At 55.2% G+C, this 14446-nt stretch overlaps 1 protein-coding gene across 4 annotated transcripts in view; it reads left to right on the forward strand.

The window, feature by feature from the left end:
• IRAG1 (inositol 1,4,5-triphosphate receptor associated 1) overlaps nt 1-14446 on the forward strand; it is a 103318-nt gene that overhangs the window by 21363 nt on the left and 67509 nt on the right. Inside the window, exons 2-6 of one of the 4 annotated variants that reach the window (XM_044271028.1) lie at nt 5778-5959; nt 10101-10195; nt 11150-11226; nt 11883-12059; nt 12472-12549. In XM_044271028.1, coding sequence (XP_044126963.1) covers nt 5882-5959; nt 10101-10195; nt 11150-11226; nt 11883-12059; nt 12472-12549 — 505 coding nt within the window. In that variant the 5' untranslated portion in view covers nt 5778-5881. Of the gene's footprint in view, nt 1-5777; nt 5960-10100; nt 10196-10330; nt 10544-10566; nt 11227-11882; nt 12060-12471; nt 12550-14446 lie in introns of those variants that run through there. The other 3 variants (XM_044271029.1, XM_044271030.1, XM_044271031.1) reach the window with 3 other exon arrangements.

A 14446-nucleotide genomic window follows, 5' to 3' on the forward strand; every position in this document is an offset into this window, starting at 1 on the left:
TGGCCTGATACATAGTGGAGAACTGTCCAGCAGCCTGACAACCGCCGCGCAGGTCTCCCAGATAACGCTGCAGTGCCCCCATAGTGTGTACAGGGCGCAGGTACGGACCCCCAGCTCCTGGCCTGATACATAGTGGAGAACTGCCCAGCAGCCTGACAACCGCCGCGCAGGTCTCCCAGATAACGCTGCAGTGCCCCCATAGTGTGTACAGGGCGCAGGTACGGACCCCCAGCTCCTGGCCTGATACATAGTGGAGAACTGCCCAGCAGCCTGACAACCGCCGCGCAGGTCTCCCAGATAACGCTGCAGTGCCCCCATAGTGTGTACAGGGCTCAGGTACTGACCCCCAGCTCCTGGCCTGATACATAGTGGAGAACTGTCCAGCAGCCTGACAACCGCCGCGCAGGTCTCCCAGATACCGCTGCAGTGCCCCCATAGTGTGTACAGGGCTCAGGTACTGACCCCCAGCTCCTGGCCTGATACATAGTGGAGAACTGCCCAGCAGCCTGACAACCGCCGCGCAGGTCTCCCAGATACCGCTGCAGTGCCCCCATAGTGTGTACAGGGCGCAGGTACGGACCCCCAGCTCCTGGCCTGATACATAGTGGAGAACTGCCCAGCAGCCTGACAACCGCCGCGCAGGTCTCCCAGATACCGCTGCAGTGCCCCCATAGTGTGTACAGGGCGCAGGTACTGACCCCCAGCTCCTGGCCTGATACATAGTGGAGAACTGCCCAGCAGCCTGACAACCGCCGCGCAGGTCTCCCAGATAACGCTGCAGTGCCCCCATAGTGTGTACAGGGCTGCAGGTACTGACCCCCAGCTCCTGGCCTGATACATAGTGGAGAACTGCCCAGCAGCCTGACAACCGCCGCGCAGGTCTCCCAGATAACGCTGCAGTGCCCCCATAGTGTGTACAGGGCGCAGGTACGGACCCCCAGCTCCTGGCCTGATACATAGTGGAGAACTGCCCAGCAGCCTGACAACCGCCGCGCAGGTCTCCCAGATAACGCTGCAGTGCCCCCATAGTGTGTACAGGGCGCAGGTACTGACCCCCAGCTCCTGGCCTGATACATAGTGGAGAACTGCCCAGCAGCCTGACAACCGCCGCGCAGGTCTCCCAGATAACGCTGCAGTGCCCCCATAGTGTGTACAGGGCGCAGGTACGGACCCCCAGCTCCTGGCCTGATACATAGTGGAGAACTGCCCAGCAGCCTGACAACCGCCGCGCAGGTCTCCCAGATAACGCTGCAGTGCCCCCATAGTGTGTACAGGGCGCAGGTACGGACCCCCAGCTCCTGGCCTGATACATAGTGGAGAACTGCCCAGCAGCCTGACAACCGCCGCGCAGGTCTCCCAGATAACGCTGCAGTGCCCCCATAGTGTGTACAGGGCGCAGGTACGGACCCCCAGCTCCTGGCCTGATACATAGTGGAGAACTGCCCAGCAGCCTGACAACCGCCGCGCAGGTCTCCCAGATAACGCTGCAGTGCCCCCATAGTGTGTACAGGGCTCAGGTACGGACCCCCAGCTCCTGGCCTGATACATAGTGGAGAACTGCCCAGCAGCCTGACAACCGCCGCGCAGGTCTCCCAGATAACGCTGCAGTGCCCCCATAGTGTGTACAGGGCGCAGGTACGGACCCCCAGCTCCTGGCCTGATACATAGTGGAGAACTGCCCAGCAGCCTGACAACCGCCGCGCAGGTCTCCCAGATAACGCTGCAGTGCCCCCATAGTGTGTACAGGGCGCAGGTACGGACCCCCAGCTCCTGGCCTGATACATAGTGGAGAACTGCCCAGCAGCCTGACAACCGCCGCGCAGGTCTCCCAGATAACGCTGCAGTGCCCCCATAGTGTGTACAGGGCGCAGGTACGGACCCCCAGCTCCTGGCCTGATACATAGTGGAGAACTGCCCAGCAGCCTGACAACCGCCGCGCAGGTCTCCCAGATAACGCTGCAGTGCCCCCATAGTGTGTACAGGGCGCAGGTACGGACCCCCAGCTCCTGGCCTGATACATAGTGGAGAACTGCCCAGCAGCCTGACAACCGCCGCGCAGGTCTCCCAGATAACGCTGCAGTGCCCCCATAGTGTGTACAGGGCGCAGGTACTGACCCCCAGCTCCTGGCCTGATACATAGTGGAGAACTGCCCAGCAGCCTGACAACCGCCGCGCAGGTCTCCCAGATAACGCTGCAGTGCCCCCATAGTGTGTACAGGGCGCAGGTACTGACCCCCAGCTCCTGGCCTGATACATAGTGGAGAACTGCCCAGCAGCCTGACAACCGCCGCGCAGGTCTCCCAGATACCGCTGCAGTGCCCCCATAGTGTGTACAGGGCGCAGGTACTGACCCCCAGCTCCTGGCCTGATACATAGTGGAGAACTGCCCAGCAGCCTGACAACCGCCGCGCAGGTCTCCCAGATAACGCTGCAGTGCCCCCATAGTGTGTACAGGGCGCAGGTACTGACCCCCAGCTCCTGGCCTGATACATAGTGGAGAACTGCCCAGCAGCCTGACAACCGCCGCGCAGGTCTCCCAGATAACGCTGCAGTGCCCCCATAGTGTGTACAGGGCGCAGGTACGGACCCCCAGCTCCTGGCCTGATACATAGTGGAGAACTGCCCAGCAGCCTGACAACCGCCGCGCAGGTCTCCCAGATAACGCTGCAGTGCCCCCATAGTGTGTACAGGGCGCAGGTACGGACCCCCAGCTCCTGGCCTGATACATAGTGGAGAACTGCCCAGCAGCCTGACAACCGCCGCGCAGGTCTCCCAGATAACGCTGCAGTGCCCCCATAGTGTGTACAGGGCGCAGGTACGGACCCCCAGCTCCTGGCCTGATACATAGTGGAGAACTGCCCAGCAGCCTGACAACCGCCGCGCAGGTCTCCCAGATAACGCTGCAGTGCCCCCATAGTGTGTACAGGGCGCAGGTACTGACCCCCAGCTCCTGGCCTGATACATAGTGGAGAACTGCCCAGCAGCCTGACAACCGCCGCGCAGGTCTCCCAGATAACGCTGCAGTGCCCCCATAGTGTGTACAGGGCGCAGGTACGGACCCCCAGCTCCTGGCCTGATACATAGTGGAGAACTGCCCAGCAGCCTGACAACCGCCGCGCAGGTCTCCCAGATAACGCTGCAGTGCCCCCATAGTGTGTACAGGGCGCAGGTACGGACCCCCAGCTCCTGGCCTGATACATAGTGGAGAACTGCCCAGCAGCCTGACAACCGCCGCGCAGGTCTCCCAGATAACGCTGCAGTGCCCCCATAGTGTGTACAGGGCGCAGGTACGGACCCCCAGCTCCTGGCCTGATACATAGTGGAGAACTGTCCAGCAGCCTGACAACCGCCGCGCAGGTCTCCCAGATAACGCTGCAGTGCCCCCATAGTGTGTACAGGGCGCAGGTACGGACCCCCAGCTCCTGGCCTGATACATAGTGGAGAACTGCCCAGCAGCCTGACAACCGCCGCGCAGGTCTCCCAGATAACGCTGCAGTGCCCCCATAGTGTGTACAGGGCTCAGGTACGGACCCCCAGCTCCTGGCCTGATACATAGTGGAGAACTGCCCAGCAGCCTGACAACCGCCGCGCAGGTCTCCCAGATAACGCTGCAGTGCCCCCATAGTGTGTACAGGGCGCAGGTACTGACCCCCAGCTCCTGGCCTGATACATAGTGGAGAACTGCCCAGCAGCCTGACAACCGCCGCGCAGGTCTCCCAGATAACGCTGCAGTGCCCCCATAGTGTGTACAGGGTGCAGGTACTGACCCCCAGCTCCTGGCCTGATACATAGTGGAGAACTGCCCAGCAGCCTGACAACCGCCGCGCAGGTCTCCCAGATAACGCTGCAGTGCCCCCATAGTGTGTACAGGGCGCAGGTACTGACCCCCAGCTCCTGGCCTGATACATAGTGGAGAACTGCCCACCAGCCTGACAACCGCCACGCAGGTCTCCCAGATAACGCTGCAGTGCCCCCATAGTGTGTACAGGGTGCAGGTACGGACCCCCAGCTCCTGGCCTGATACATAGTGGAGAACTGTCCAGCAGCCTGACAACCGCCACGCAGGTCTCCCAGATAACGCTGCAGTGCCCCCATAGTGTGTACAGGGCGCAGGTACTGACCCCCAGCTCCTGGCCTGATACATAGTGGAGAACTGCCCACCAGCCTGACAACCGCCACGCAGGTCTCCCAGATAACGCTGCAGTGCCCCCATAGTGTGTACAGGGCGCAGGTACGGACCCCCAGCTCCTGGCCTGATACATAGTGGAGAACTGTCCAGCAGCCTGACAACCGCCGCGCAGGTCTCCCAGATACCGCTGCAGTGCCCCCATAGTGTGTACAGGGTGCAGGTACGGACCCCCAGCTCCTGGCCTGATACATAGTGGAGAACTGTCCAGCAGCCTGACAACCGCCGCGCAGGTCTCCCAGATACCGCTGCAGTGCCCCCATAGTGTGTACAGGGCGCAGGTACGGACCCCCAGCTCCTGGCCTGATACATAGTGGAGAACTGCCCAGCAGCCTGACAACCGCCGCGCAGGTCTCCCAGATAACGCTGCAGTGCCCCCATAGTGTGTACAGGGCGCAGGTACGGACCCCCAGCTCCTGGCCTGATACATAGTGGAGAACTGCCCAGCAGCCTGACAACCGCCGCGCAGGTCTCCCAGATACCGCTGCAGTGCCCCCATAGTGTGTACAGGGCGCAGGTACGGACCCCCAGCTCCTGGCCTGATACATAGTGGAGAACTGCCCAGCAGCCTGACAACCGCCGCGCAGGTCTCCCAGATAACGCTGCAGTGCCCCCATAGTGTGTACAGGGCTCAGGTACGGACCCCCAGCTCCTGGCCTGATACATAGTGGAGAACTGTCCAGCAGCCTGACAACCGCCGCGCAGGTCTCCCAGATAACGCTGCAGTGCCCCCATAGTGTGTACAGGGCGCAGGTACGGACCCCCAGCTCCTGGCCTGATACATAGTGGAGAACTGCCCAGCAGCCTGACAACTGCCGCGCAGGTCTCCCAGATAACGCTGCAGTGCCCCCATAGTGTGTACAGGGCGCAGGTACGGACCCCCAGCTCCTGGCCTGATACATAGTGGAGAACTGCCCAGCAGCCTGACAACTGCCGCGCAGGTCTCCCAGATAACGCTGCAGTGCCCCCATAGTGTGTACAGGGCTCAGGTACGGACCCCCAGCTCCTGGCCTGATACATAGTGGAGAACTGTCCAGCAGCCTGACAACCGCCGCGCAGGTCTCCCAGATAACGCTGCAGTGCCCCCATAGTGTGTACAGGGCGCAGGTACTGACCCCCAGCTCCTGGCCTGATACATAGTGGAGAACTGCCCAGCAGCCTGACAACCGCCGCGCAGGTCTCCCAGATAATGATGCAGTGCCCCCATAGTGTGTACAGGGCGCAGGTACTGACCCCCAGCTCCTGGCCTGATACATAGTGGAGAACTGCCCAGCAGCCTGACAACCACCGCGCAGGTCTCCCAGATAACGCTGCAGTGCCCCCATAGTGTGTACAGGGCTCAGGTACGGACCCCCAGCTCCTGGCCTGATACATAGTGGAGAACTGTCCAGCAGCCTGACAACCGCCGCGCAGGTCTCCCAGATAACGCTGCAGTGCCCCCATAGTGTGTACAGGGCGCAGGTACTGACCCCCAGCTACTGGCCTGATACATAGTGGAGAACTGTCCAGCAGCCTGACAACCGCCGCGCAGGTCTCCCAGATACCGCTGCAGTGCTCCAAATATAACGTTCTGATGGTTTGTATTTTCCAGCTCACGGCAGATGATCCTTCCAGAGTCCCTTCTGTGCACCATTAGCTGGACCTCTATGGTCAGTCCAGGACGGGGCCCCTTCAAACCGCCAGTAGCCGTCCAGGATGCCCACAGTACCCGGGGTGCCGGAGCAAACTGGAGACGCCCAGCACTCCTCCCCGCCGCCATCTGCCCCAATGAAGGTGAGTGCACACATAGACAATGTCTGCAAGGAGCATAGGGTCCAGGAAGCTGAGATATAAGATGCTGTTTGATGGAGTTCTTGCAGAGTGACGTGGGGTAACACTCCCACCCAGCTACAGACCCTAAACACACCACAGAACATTTCTGAAGTAGTTTCTCCCTCTGTGAAGGAACCTAGAGCTCTGTTCAGCCGGATGACCCTAGATCCTAAATAGAATGGAAGAACTTCAGTGCAGACTGACACGTACACGAGAAGAACAATAGAGAAGAGGGAATAAGAGGACAATGCAACTCCACGTAGCCCTGCAGATGTATAAAGCATGAGGCTGGGTGATAACCCCTATGGTGGTAACTAGAGATGAGGGAATTTCCGCATATCAAATTCGATCACACTTCCTTTGTTGGTAAAAGGTGAATTGCGTTATGGATTCCGTTTCCACGGACCATAACGCAATTCTATAACAGAATGCGTAACGGAATGCCTTTAGAGGCATTCTGTTATTCATTCCGTCATAATAGAAGTCTATGGGCTGCAAAACGGATCCGTCCCGTTTCCGTTATGCAGGGGAGGACTCGGGATCAGGAGAGGACTCTGGATCAGGACTCGGGATCAAGGGAGGACTCGGGATCAGGGGAGGGAGGACTCGGGATCAGGGGAGGACTCGGGATCAGGGGAGGACTCGGGATCAGGGGAGGGAGGACTCGGGATCAGGGGAGGGAGGACTCGGGATCAGGGGAGGGAGGACTCGGGATCAGGGGAGGGAGGACTCGGGATCAGGAGAGGACTCAAGATCAGGGGAGGACTCGGGATCAGGGGAGGGAGGACTCGGGATCAGGGGAGGACTCGGGATCAGGGGAGGACTCGGGATCAGGGGAGGGAGGACTTGGGATCAGAAGAGGACTCAAGATCAGGGGAGGGAGGACTTGGGATCAGAAGAGGACTCAAGATCAGGGGAGGGAGGACTTGGGAACAGGGGAGGACTCAAGATCAGGGGAGGGAGGACTCGGGATCAGAAGAGGACTCAAGATCAGGGGAGGGAGCCCTCGGGATCAGAAGAGGACTCAAGATCAGGGGAGGGAGGACTCGGGATCAGAAGAGGACTCAAGATCAGGGGAGGGAGGACTCGGGATCAGAAGAGGACTCAAGATCAGGGGAGGGAGGACTCGGGATCAGAAGAGGACTCGGGATCAGGGGAGGACTCGGGATCTGTCACCACCAGACATCTGAGAAGCTCTGACAGACATCCTTCAGAACCTCCTCCTTGAGGTTCCTTTTGTTTTGCTTTCGTTTTCTCATCTCGTTAGCCTCTCTCAGCTGTCATGTAGTTGCACTGATTGCATCCCTTTAAATCCCTCCCCATACTGCATCACTTTGCGGTTTATATTACTTCCTGGAGTGTGTGCATGCTGATCCTACTACTGAGTCTTCTACAGATAAGTTTTGTTCATTCATTTGTGTTTTCCTGTTTGCTGGATCCCAGGTGACCCTGACTCCCTCCATATCAAGTGTAGGGAGCCGGTGGTCGTGTCCCCTCACTATTATAGGGTGTTCAGGTGTTTTACAGTCGAGGTACGAGGATATGCGATCATCTACCATTGGGATTTTCGCATAGGCTGAGCAGTTAGGGAGAGAGCCAGGTCTGATGCAGGCCTCTCCCTTTTGTTCCTTAGTTTTGGATCCAGTCAGTCGGATCTTCATTTTGTGTCTTCTAGTTTTCTGTACACCTTCCATGACAGGATCAGGGGAGAACTCGGGATGAGGAGAGGATTCGGGATGAGGAGAGGATTCGGGATGAGGAGAGGATTCGGGATCAGGGGAGGACTCGGGATCAGGGGAGGACTCGGGATCAGGGGAGGACTCGGGATCAGGGGAGGGGACTCGGGATCGGGGGAGGGGACTCGGGATCAGGGGAGGGGACTCGGGATCAGGGGAGGGGACTCGGGATCAGGGGAGGGGACTCGGGATCGGGAGGGGACTCAGGGGATCGGGAGGGGACTCAGGGGATCGGGAGGGGACTCAGGGGATCGGGAGGGGACTCAGGGGATCGGGAGGGGACTCAGGGGATCGGGAGGGGACTCAGGGGATCGGGAGGGGACTCGGGATCGGGAGGGGACTCGGGATCGGGAGGGGACTCGAGCATAACATAAACCGGACGGATCCGTTTTGCAGCCCATTGACTTCTATTATGACGGAATGAATAGCGGAATGTCTCTAAAGGAATTCCGTTGTGGAATTGCGTTTTGGTCCGTGGTAACGGAATCCATAATGCAATTCACCTTTTACCAACAAATGAAGTGTAAACTAATTTCAAAATACGAAATTCGCTCATCTCTAGTGGTAACAGGTTTAAAGGTGGAGCTTTATTTCAGCCTTATAGCAGAGACGAATGATGAAGTGTTTTCTGTCTCAGTGTTGACGTTTTTCACCAGTTTGTTCCCTCGGGAGCTTTTAGTTTTTGTAGAAATTCTGCATCTAATAATAGAACGAAGAAGAAATTCTCAGAAATGGTTTTATAAGCAAAGACTAAATCCAGTTACATGACCACCGAAACGGGGATCACACGCTGGCGGCGGTCCCATCATGTGCCGGGCACGGCTCTGCTTCATAGAGCTAAACATCTGCTGCAGGACCACTCACACAGTCCATAAATTGTAAGATGGGACACAGGACAGAAGTAGTACTGTGCAGTGTCCATATATACAGGACAGAAGTGGTACTGTGCAGAGTCCATATATACAGAATAAGAGCAGATACTGAGGATTACACCTGGTATACAGGACAGGAGAAGTGGTACTGTGCAGTGTATATATATATACAGAATAAGAGCAGAGACTGAGGATTACACCCAGTATACAGGACAGGAGAAGTGGTACTGTGCAGTGATCTGCAGAAGGTTTAACCATGGCCCCTACAGTCCCCTGATCTGCTGAAGGTTTTCCCATGGTCCTCACAGTCCCCTGATCTGATGAAGGTTTTACCATGGCCCTCACAGTCCCCTGATCTGCAGAAGGTTTAACCATGGCCCCTACAGTCCCCTGATCTGCTGAAGGTTTTCCCATGGTCCTCACAGTCCCCTGATCTGCTGAAGGTTTCACCATGGCCCTTACAGTCCCCTGATCTGCTGAGGGTTTTACCATGGCCCTCACAGTCCCCTGATCTGCTGAAGGCTTCACCATGGCCCTCACAGTCCCCTGATCTGCTGAAGGTTCTACCATTCCCCTCACAGTCCCCTGATCTGCTGAAGGTTTCACCATGGCCCTCACAGTCCCCTGATCTGCTGAAGGTTTCACCATGGCCCTTACAGTCCCCTGATCTGCTGAGGGTTTTACCATGGCCCTCACAGTCCCCTGATCTGCTGAAGGTTCTACCATTCCCCTCACAGTCCCCTGATCTGCTGAAGGTTTCACCATGGCCCTCACAGTCCCCTGATCTGCTGAGGGTTTTACCATAGTCCTCACAGTCCTCTGATCTGCTGAAGGTTCTACCATTCCCCTCACAGTCCCCTGATCTGCTGAAGGTTTCACCATGGCCCTCACAGTCCCCTGATCTGCTGAAGGTTTCACCATGGTCCTCACAGTCGCCTGATCTGCTGAACGTTTTACCATGGCCCTCACAGTCCCCTGATCTGCTGAAGGTTTCACCATGGTCCTCACAGTCGCCTGATCTGCTGAACGTTTTACCATGGCCCTCACAGTCCTCTGATCCGCTGATAGTTTTACCATGGCCCATCACAGTCCTCTGATCTGCTGAAGGTTCTACTATGGTCTTCATAGTCCCCTGATCTGCTGAAGGTTTTACCATGGTCCTCATAGTCCCCTGATCTGCTGAAGGTTTCACCATGGCCCTCACAGTCCCCTGATCTGCTGAAGGTTTTACCATGATCCTCATAGTCCCCTAATCTGCTAAAGGTTTTGCCATGGTCCTCACAGTCCCCTGATCTGTTGAAGGTTTTACCATGGTCCTCACAGTCCCCTGATCTGCTGAAGGTTTTACCATGGCCCTCACAGTCCCCTGATCTGAACATCATTGGAAATATGTGGAGAAGATGTCTTCAAGATAGAATGGAGGGAAATCCTCTAATAATTCCACGCTAGTTCCTTCTTAAGGTCAATAATTTATAAACAATTTATTATTTTCAGGATGCAGCAGCCGGCGGGAGAGCCTGCGCCCCACCATCGATAGTTCTACCAGAACCTGGAAATTCTATGGAGGAGAACTGTCTAGAAAGTAGCCGGTAAGGAGCTCTGTCATGATGACAATGTCCGACATTTACATATCTCATTGTGTGAGGAGGTTTTGAGGGCTTAGAGGACTAGACGACCATTCTACCATTTTACTAACACTGTTTCATATTATTTTATTTCACCAGGGGGCCCATTTAGCTTTAGGACATCTCTTAGGTGCCCTATGGGCAGCACGGGGGCTCCTGCTTTCCAATGTGACCAGGGCAATATCTACATGTGGTTTGCATGTTCTCTCCGTGTTCATGTGGGTTTCCTTCCAGCACTCTGGTTTCCTGCCACAAGCCAAGACTCTTGCCCCACTTGAGTGCATTCAGCGCTGCAGAAAATATTAGCGCGATGTAAGCAAGAAAAATAAAGAAAAAGTGGATTTACATACTCCTCTCTGATGAAGAGGCTGAAACACCATCAGCAGTCTCCAAGTACCACATTGCTGTATAGCATCCGCATAATACTGCCAGAGTCTACATAATGTTTCCTTGCAGTAACCATAATACTTCCCACATAATAGCAAATTGTACCACTATACAGTGCTCAAGTAATACTTCCATACTCAACTTACATAATACTGCCATTAAGTGCACATATTATATCATCATACAGTACCAAAATAATACTCACATGCATGAACCAGATATGCTACTATAATAATACTGCCATTCAGAACGCTTATAATACTGCCAGCAGTATTTAAATGATACCAACATGCAGTGGTCAAATAACACTGCCATACATTGCCTACATAATAATGCCATGCAATGCCCAAACCATGCTGCCATATAGTGCCAGCATAATACTTCATTATGTTCTCTAGTAATAATAATGCTACAAAGTAATCAGATAATACTACCATGCAGAAGCAGATGATACCACCATACAGAGTTCAGGACGAGATGGCGCAGGAGTTACCCTTTTATTAGTGACAGATCTTGTGTTTTGTCCCACAGACCCCACAGTCCGTCCTTCAGATCCAGCCGTCAGTCCAGATCATCCTTCTCGTCCCCAAGCTCCTTGATGTCTGTGGGTAAGCTCACAGTTGGGGGGTCTCTCCCTGGCACAGCTGCCCGGGCCCCCGCTTTATGTATATTATACACTGAACGTTACAAAAGGGACCTGAGGTTACATTTCTATGTTCTTCACGTCACTACATAAGAGGTGCCATACGTCTCCTGTCACCCCAGATACCTCAGTGATTATGGGTGGCCGGGGGCACCCGGGGGCATCACATCCTGGCAGATGCCTCAAGGGTGACTTTTCACTTTGATGCTAAATACTAAAAGCTATGCATGTGGCCTGCCAAGACACAGCACCGGCGGAGGCTTCACAGTGTTTACTGGAGCAGTCTCCAAAACATCACAGCGCGACCGCAGCCGGAGAGCCGGGAACATCGCGTGCGTGGAGAGGGGTCCCGGGGGGTGGACAGTCTCCAGTCCCGTACAATTGTTTCTCCTCCGTAATGCTGGGGACAGGGTGGTCCTGGGTATTAATTCCACCCTCTAGTGTATGACAATGTAACAAGATCTGATCAATTGTGTCATAAATGTAGCATTTTGGAGGGCGCTTGAAAGGTCCGTGGCAGATTTGCAACTTTTTGCAGTTTTACGCCACTCGCTACATTAGGGAAGTGGGTGGAAAAAAAGTTGCAGAATCGCCACCCGGCTCTTCCAATTTCTGTTTCAGATAAAAACGGCCATGTGATCGATCTGATCCATGACAGTCTTCCCGACGTCCGGATGTCAGAGGAGGATAAGAAGAAGAACCTGCAGTTATTGGAAGAGGCCAAAAAAGTCAGTGAGAAGTTCCTGACCCGGAGGGGGCGACGCTCGAGATGCAGCCTCTCCGACTCCCCCACAGGTAGTTTGTGTATTAAAGGGGTTGTCAGCTTTTACGACACTAATACCTCATCATTGTACCTCAAAAAGTTCATCAACTTTATCATATAGTTTGTATTTAATTTCCTCTGTTTGCTGTGAAGGAAGGGCCTGACATCCCAACGCTTTGTTACAATGTGTCAGGAGGGATACATACAGAGGGGCCACTACATGAATAGATAACACTTTCAGCTCTGCTGCATCTCTACAAGGGCATAGTACCCTACAGGCAGCTGACACAATGTGGCTGGAGGCAGGGGCCCTCTTCTTCTCTCATATATCTGAAGTATAGACACCTAGAACTCCTGTCCTGTATATGATACCAATGTGCATTATCCGCTCTGCTCCCCAGGACACATGTGTATGCTATAACCAGACTTCCATCTCTTTCCATACAGTGTCTTCCCCATCACTGAGCCCCAAAGTGTCTCCAGTGCCGTCCCGGAGCAACTCCTTCACCTTCCCCGCAGCTCCAGGTAAAGCAGAGCAAAGATTATGGCCTGGGCTCCTATAATGTGGGCTTCTATAGTTAGATCTCCTATGGTTTGTGGTCCCATAGTCTGGGGTGTTATAGTATGGGCCCCTATAGCCTGGGCTCCTGTACTATGGGCTCCTATAGCCTGGGCTCCTGTAGTATGGGCACCTATAGCCTGGGCTCCTGTAGTATGGGCACCTATAGCTTGGGCTCCTGTAGTATAGGCACCTATAGCTTGGGCTCCTGTAGTATGGGAACCTATAGCCTGGGCTCCTGTAGTATGGGCACCTGTAGTATGGGCACCTATAGCCTGGGTCCTATAACCAGCACCTTACCAGGTAGTAGAAGGGACATGTGAGCGGCTGCTGATTGGTGGCACGCGTGATATTGTGAGCACCGGGGCTGGCTGGCAGTATTATGGGCAGCAAGCACTGCGCATGGGACTGCTGTGGGGACTGTGGATATCTGCTGCTACTACTAGAGGTCAGTGTTTGACGGTGCACCATTATAGGTAGTGTGCATTGCTGGCTGTGGGCATCACTACAGCCGCAGCAATGCCTGTGGCCCCAAGGTTGAGGGGTCCAGTCTGGAGCAGGAACATTAGTCCCTTTTTAAGGGAGAATGCCCCTGCTGCTGTTTGCATTAATGAGGGCCCATTCCTAATATAGCTATAGGGCTCCTGAATTCTTATTAAGCCCCTGCCTGGTTTGCACTGCCAGCATGATATAACTGGCACTAGGATCAAACATAGACTGCATGGGGCCCCTGGAGACTCTCTATGGGCCCCTTGCACTTTAGTAACAACAGTCAAGCTTTTACGTGCATTTACTCCGTCCCTTAGATGTAATCTGCCAAGAAGATGAGTTGGAGGTTGCAGTGGATCCCTTTACCTTCTGGGACCCAGTGCAGCAGCACATACGGTATATCTCTGTACGGACATTGCAGTGCGGGTCCATAGTAAGCAGCCACATCCTGTTATCTGATGATTTGGAGGTTGCAGTGGGTCCCCTTACCTTCTGGGACCCGGTGCAGCTGCACATACGGTATATCTGCCCCGAGGGGCTCTGTACGGACATTGCAGTGCGGGTCCATAGTAAGCAGTCACTTCCTGTTATCAGATGATTTGGAGGTTGCAGTGGGTCCCCTTACCTTCTGGGACCCGGTGCAGCGGCACATATGGTATATCTGCCCCTGAGGGGCTCTGTACGGACATTGCAGTGCGGGTCCATAGTAAGCAGCCACATCCTGTTATCTGATGATTTGGAGGTTGCAGTGGGTCCCCTTACCTTCTAGGACCCGATGTAGCTGCACATACGGTATATCTGCCCCGAGGGGCTCTGTACGGACATTGCAGTGCGGGTCCATAGTAAGCAGTCACATCCTGTTATCTGATGATTTGGAGGTTGCAGTGGGTCCCCTTACCTTCTGGGACCCGGTGCAGCTGCACATACGGTATATCTGCCCCTGAGGGGCTCTGTACGGACATTGCAGTGCGGGTCCATAGTAAGCAGCCACATCCTGTTATCTGATGATTTGGAGGTTGCAGTGGGTCCCCTTACCTTCTGGGACCCGGTGCAGCAGCACATATGGTATATCTGCCCCTGAGGGGCTCTGTACGGACATTGCAGTGCGGGTCCATAGTAAGCAGCCACATCCTGTTATCTGATGATTTGGAGGTTGCAGTGGGTCCCCTTACCTTCTGGGACCTGGTGCAGCAGCACATATGGTATATCTGCCCCGAGGGGCTCTGTACGGACATTGCAGTGCGGGTCCATAGTAAGCAGTCACATCCTGTTAGCAGATGATTTGGAGGTTGCAGTGGGTCCCCTTACCTTCTGGGACCCGGTGCAGCAGCACATATGGTATATCTGCCCCTGAGGGGCTCTGTACGGACATTG

The sequence above is a fragment of the Bufo gargarizans genome, chromosome 10, assembly GCF_014858855.1.
Source record: "Bufo gargarizans isolate SCDJY-AF-19 chromosome 10, ASM1485885v1, whole genome shotgun sequence".
NCBI lineage: Eukaryota > Metazoa > Chordata > Amphibia > Anura > Bufonidae > Bufo > Bufo gargarizans.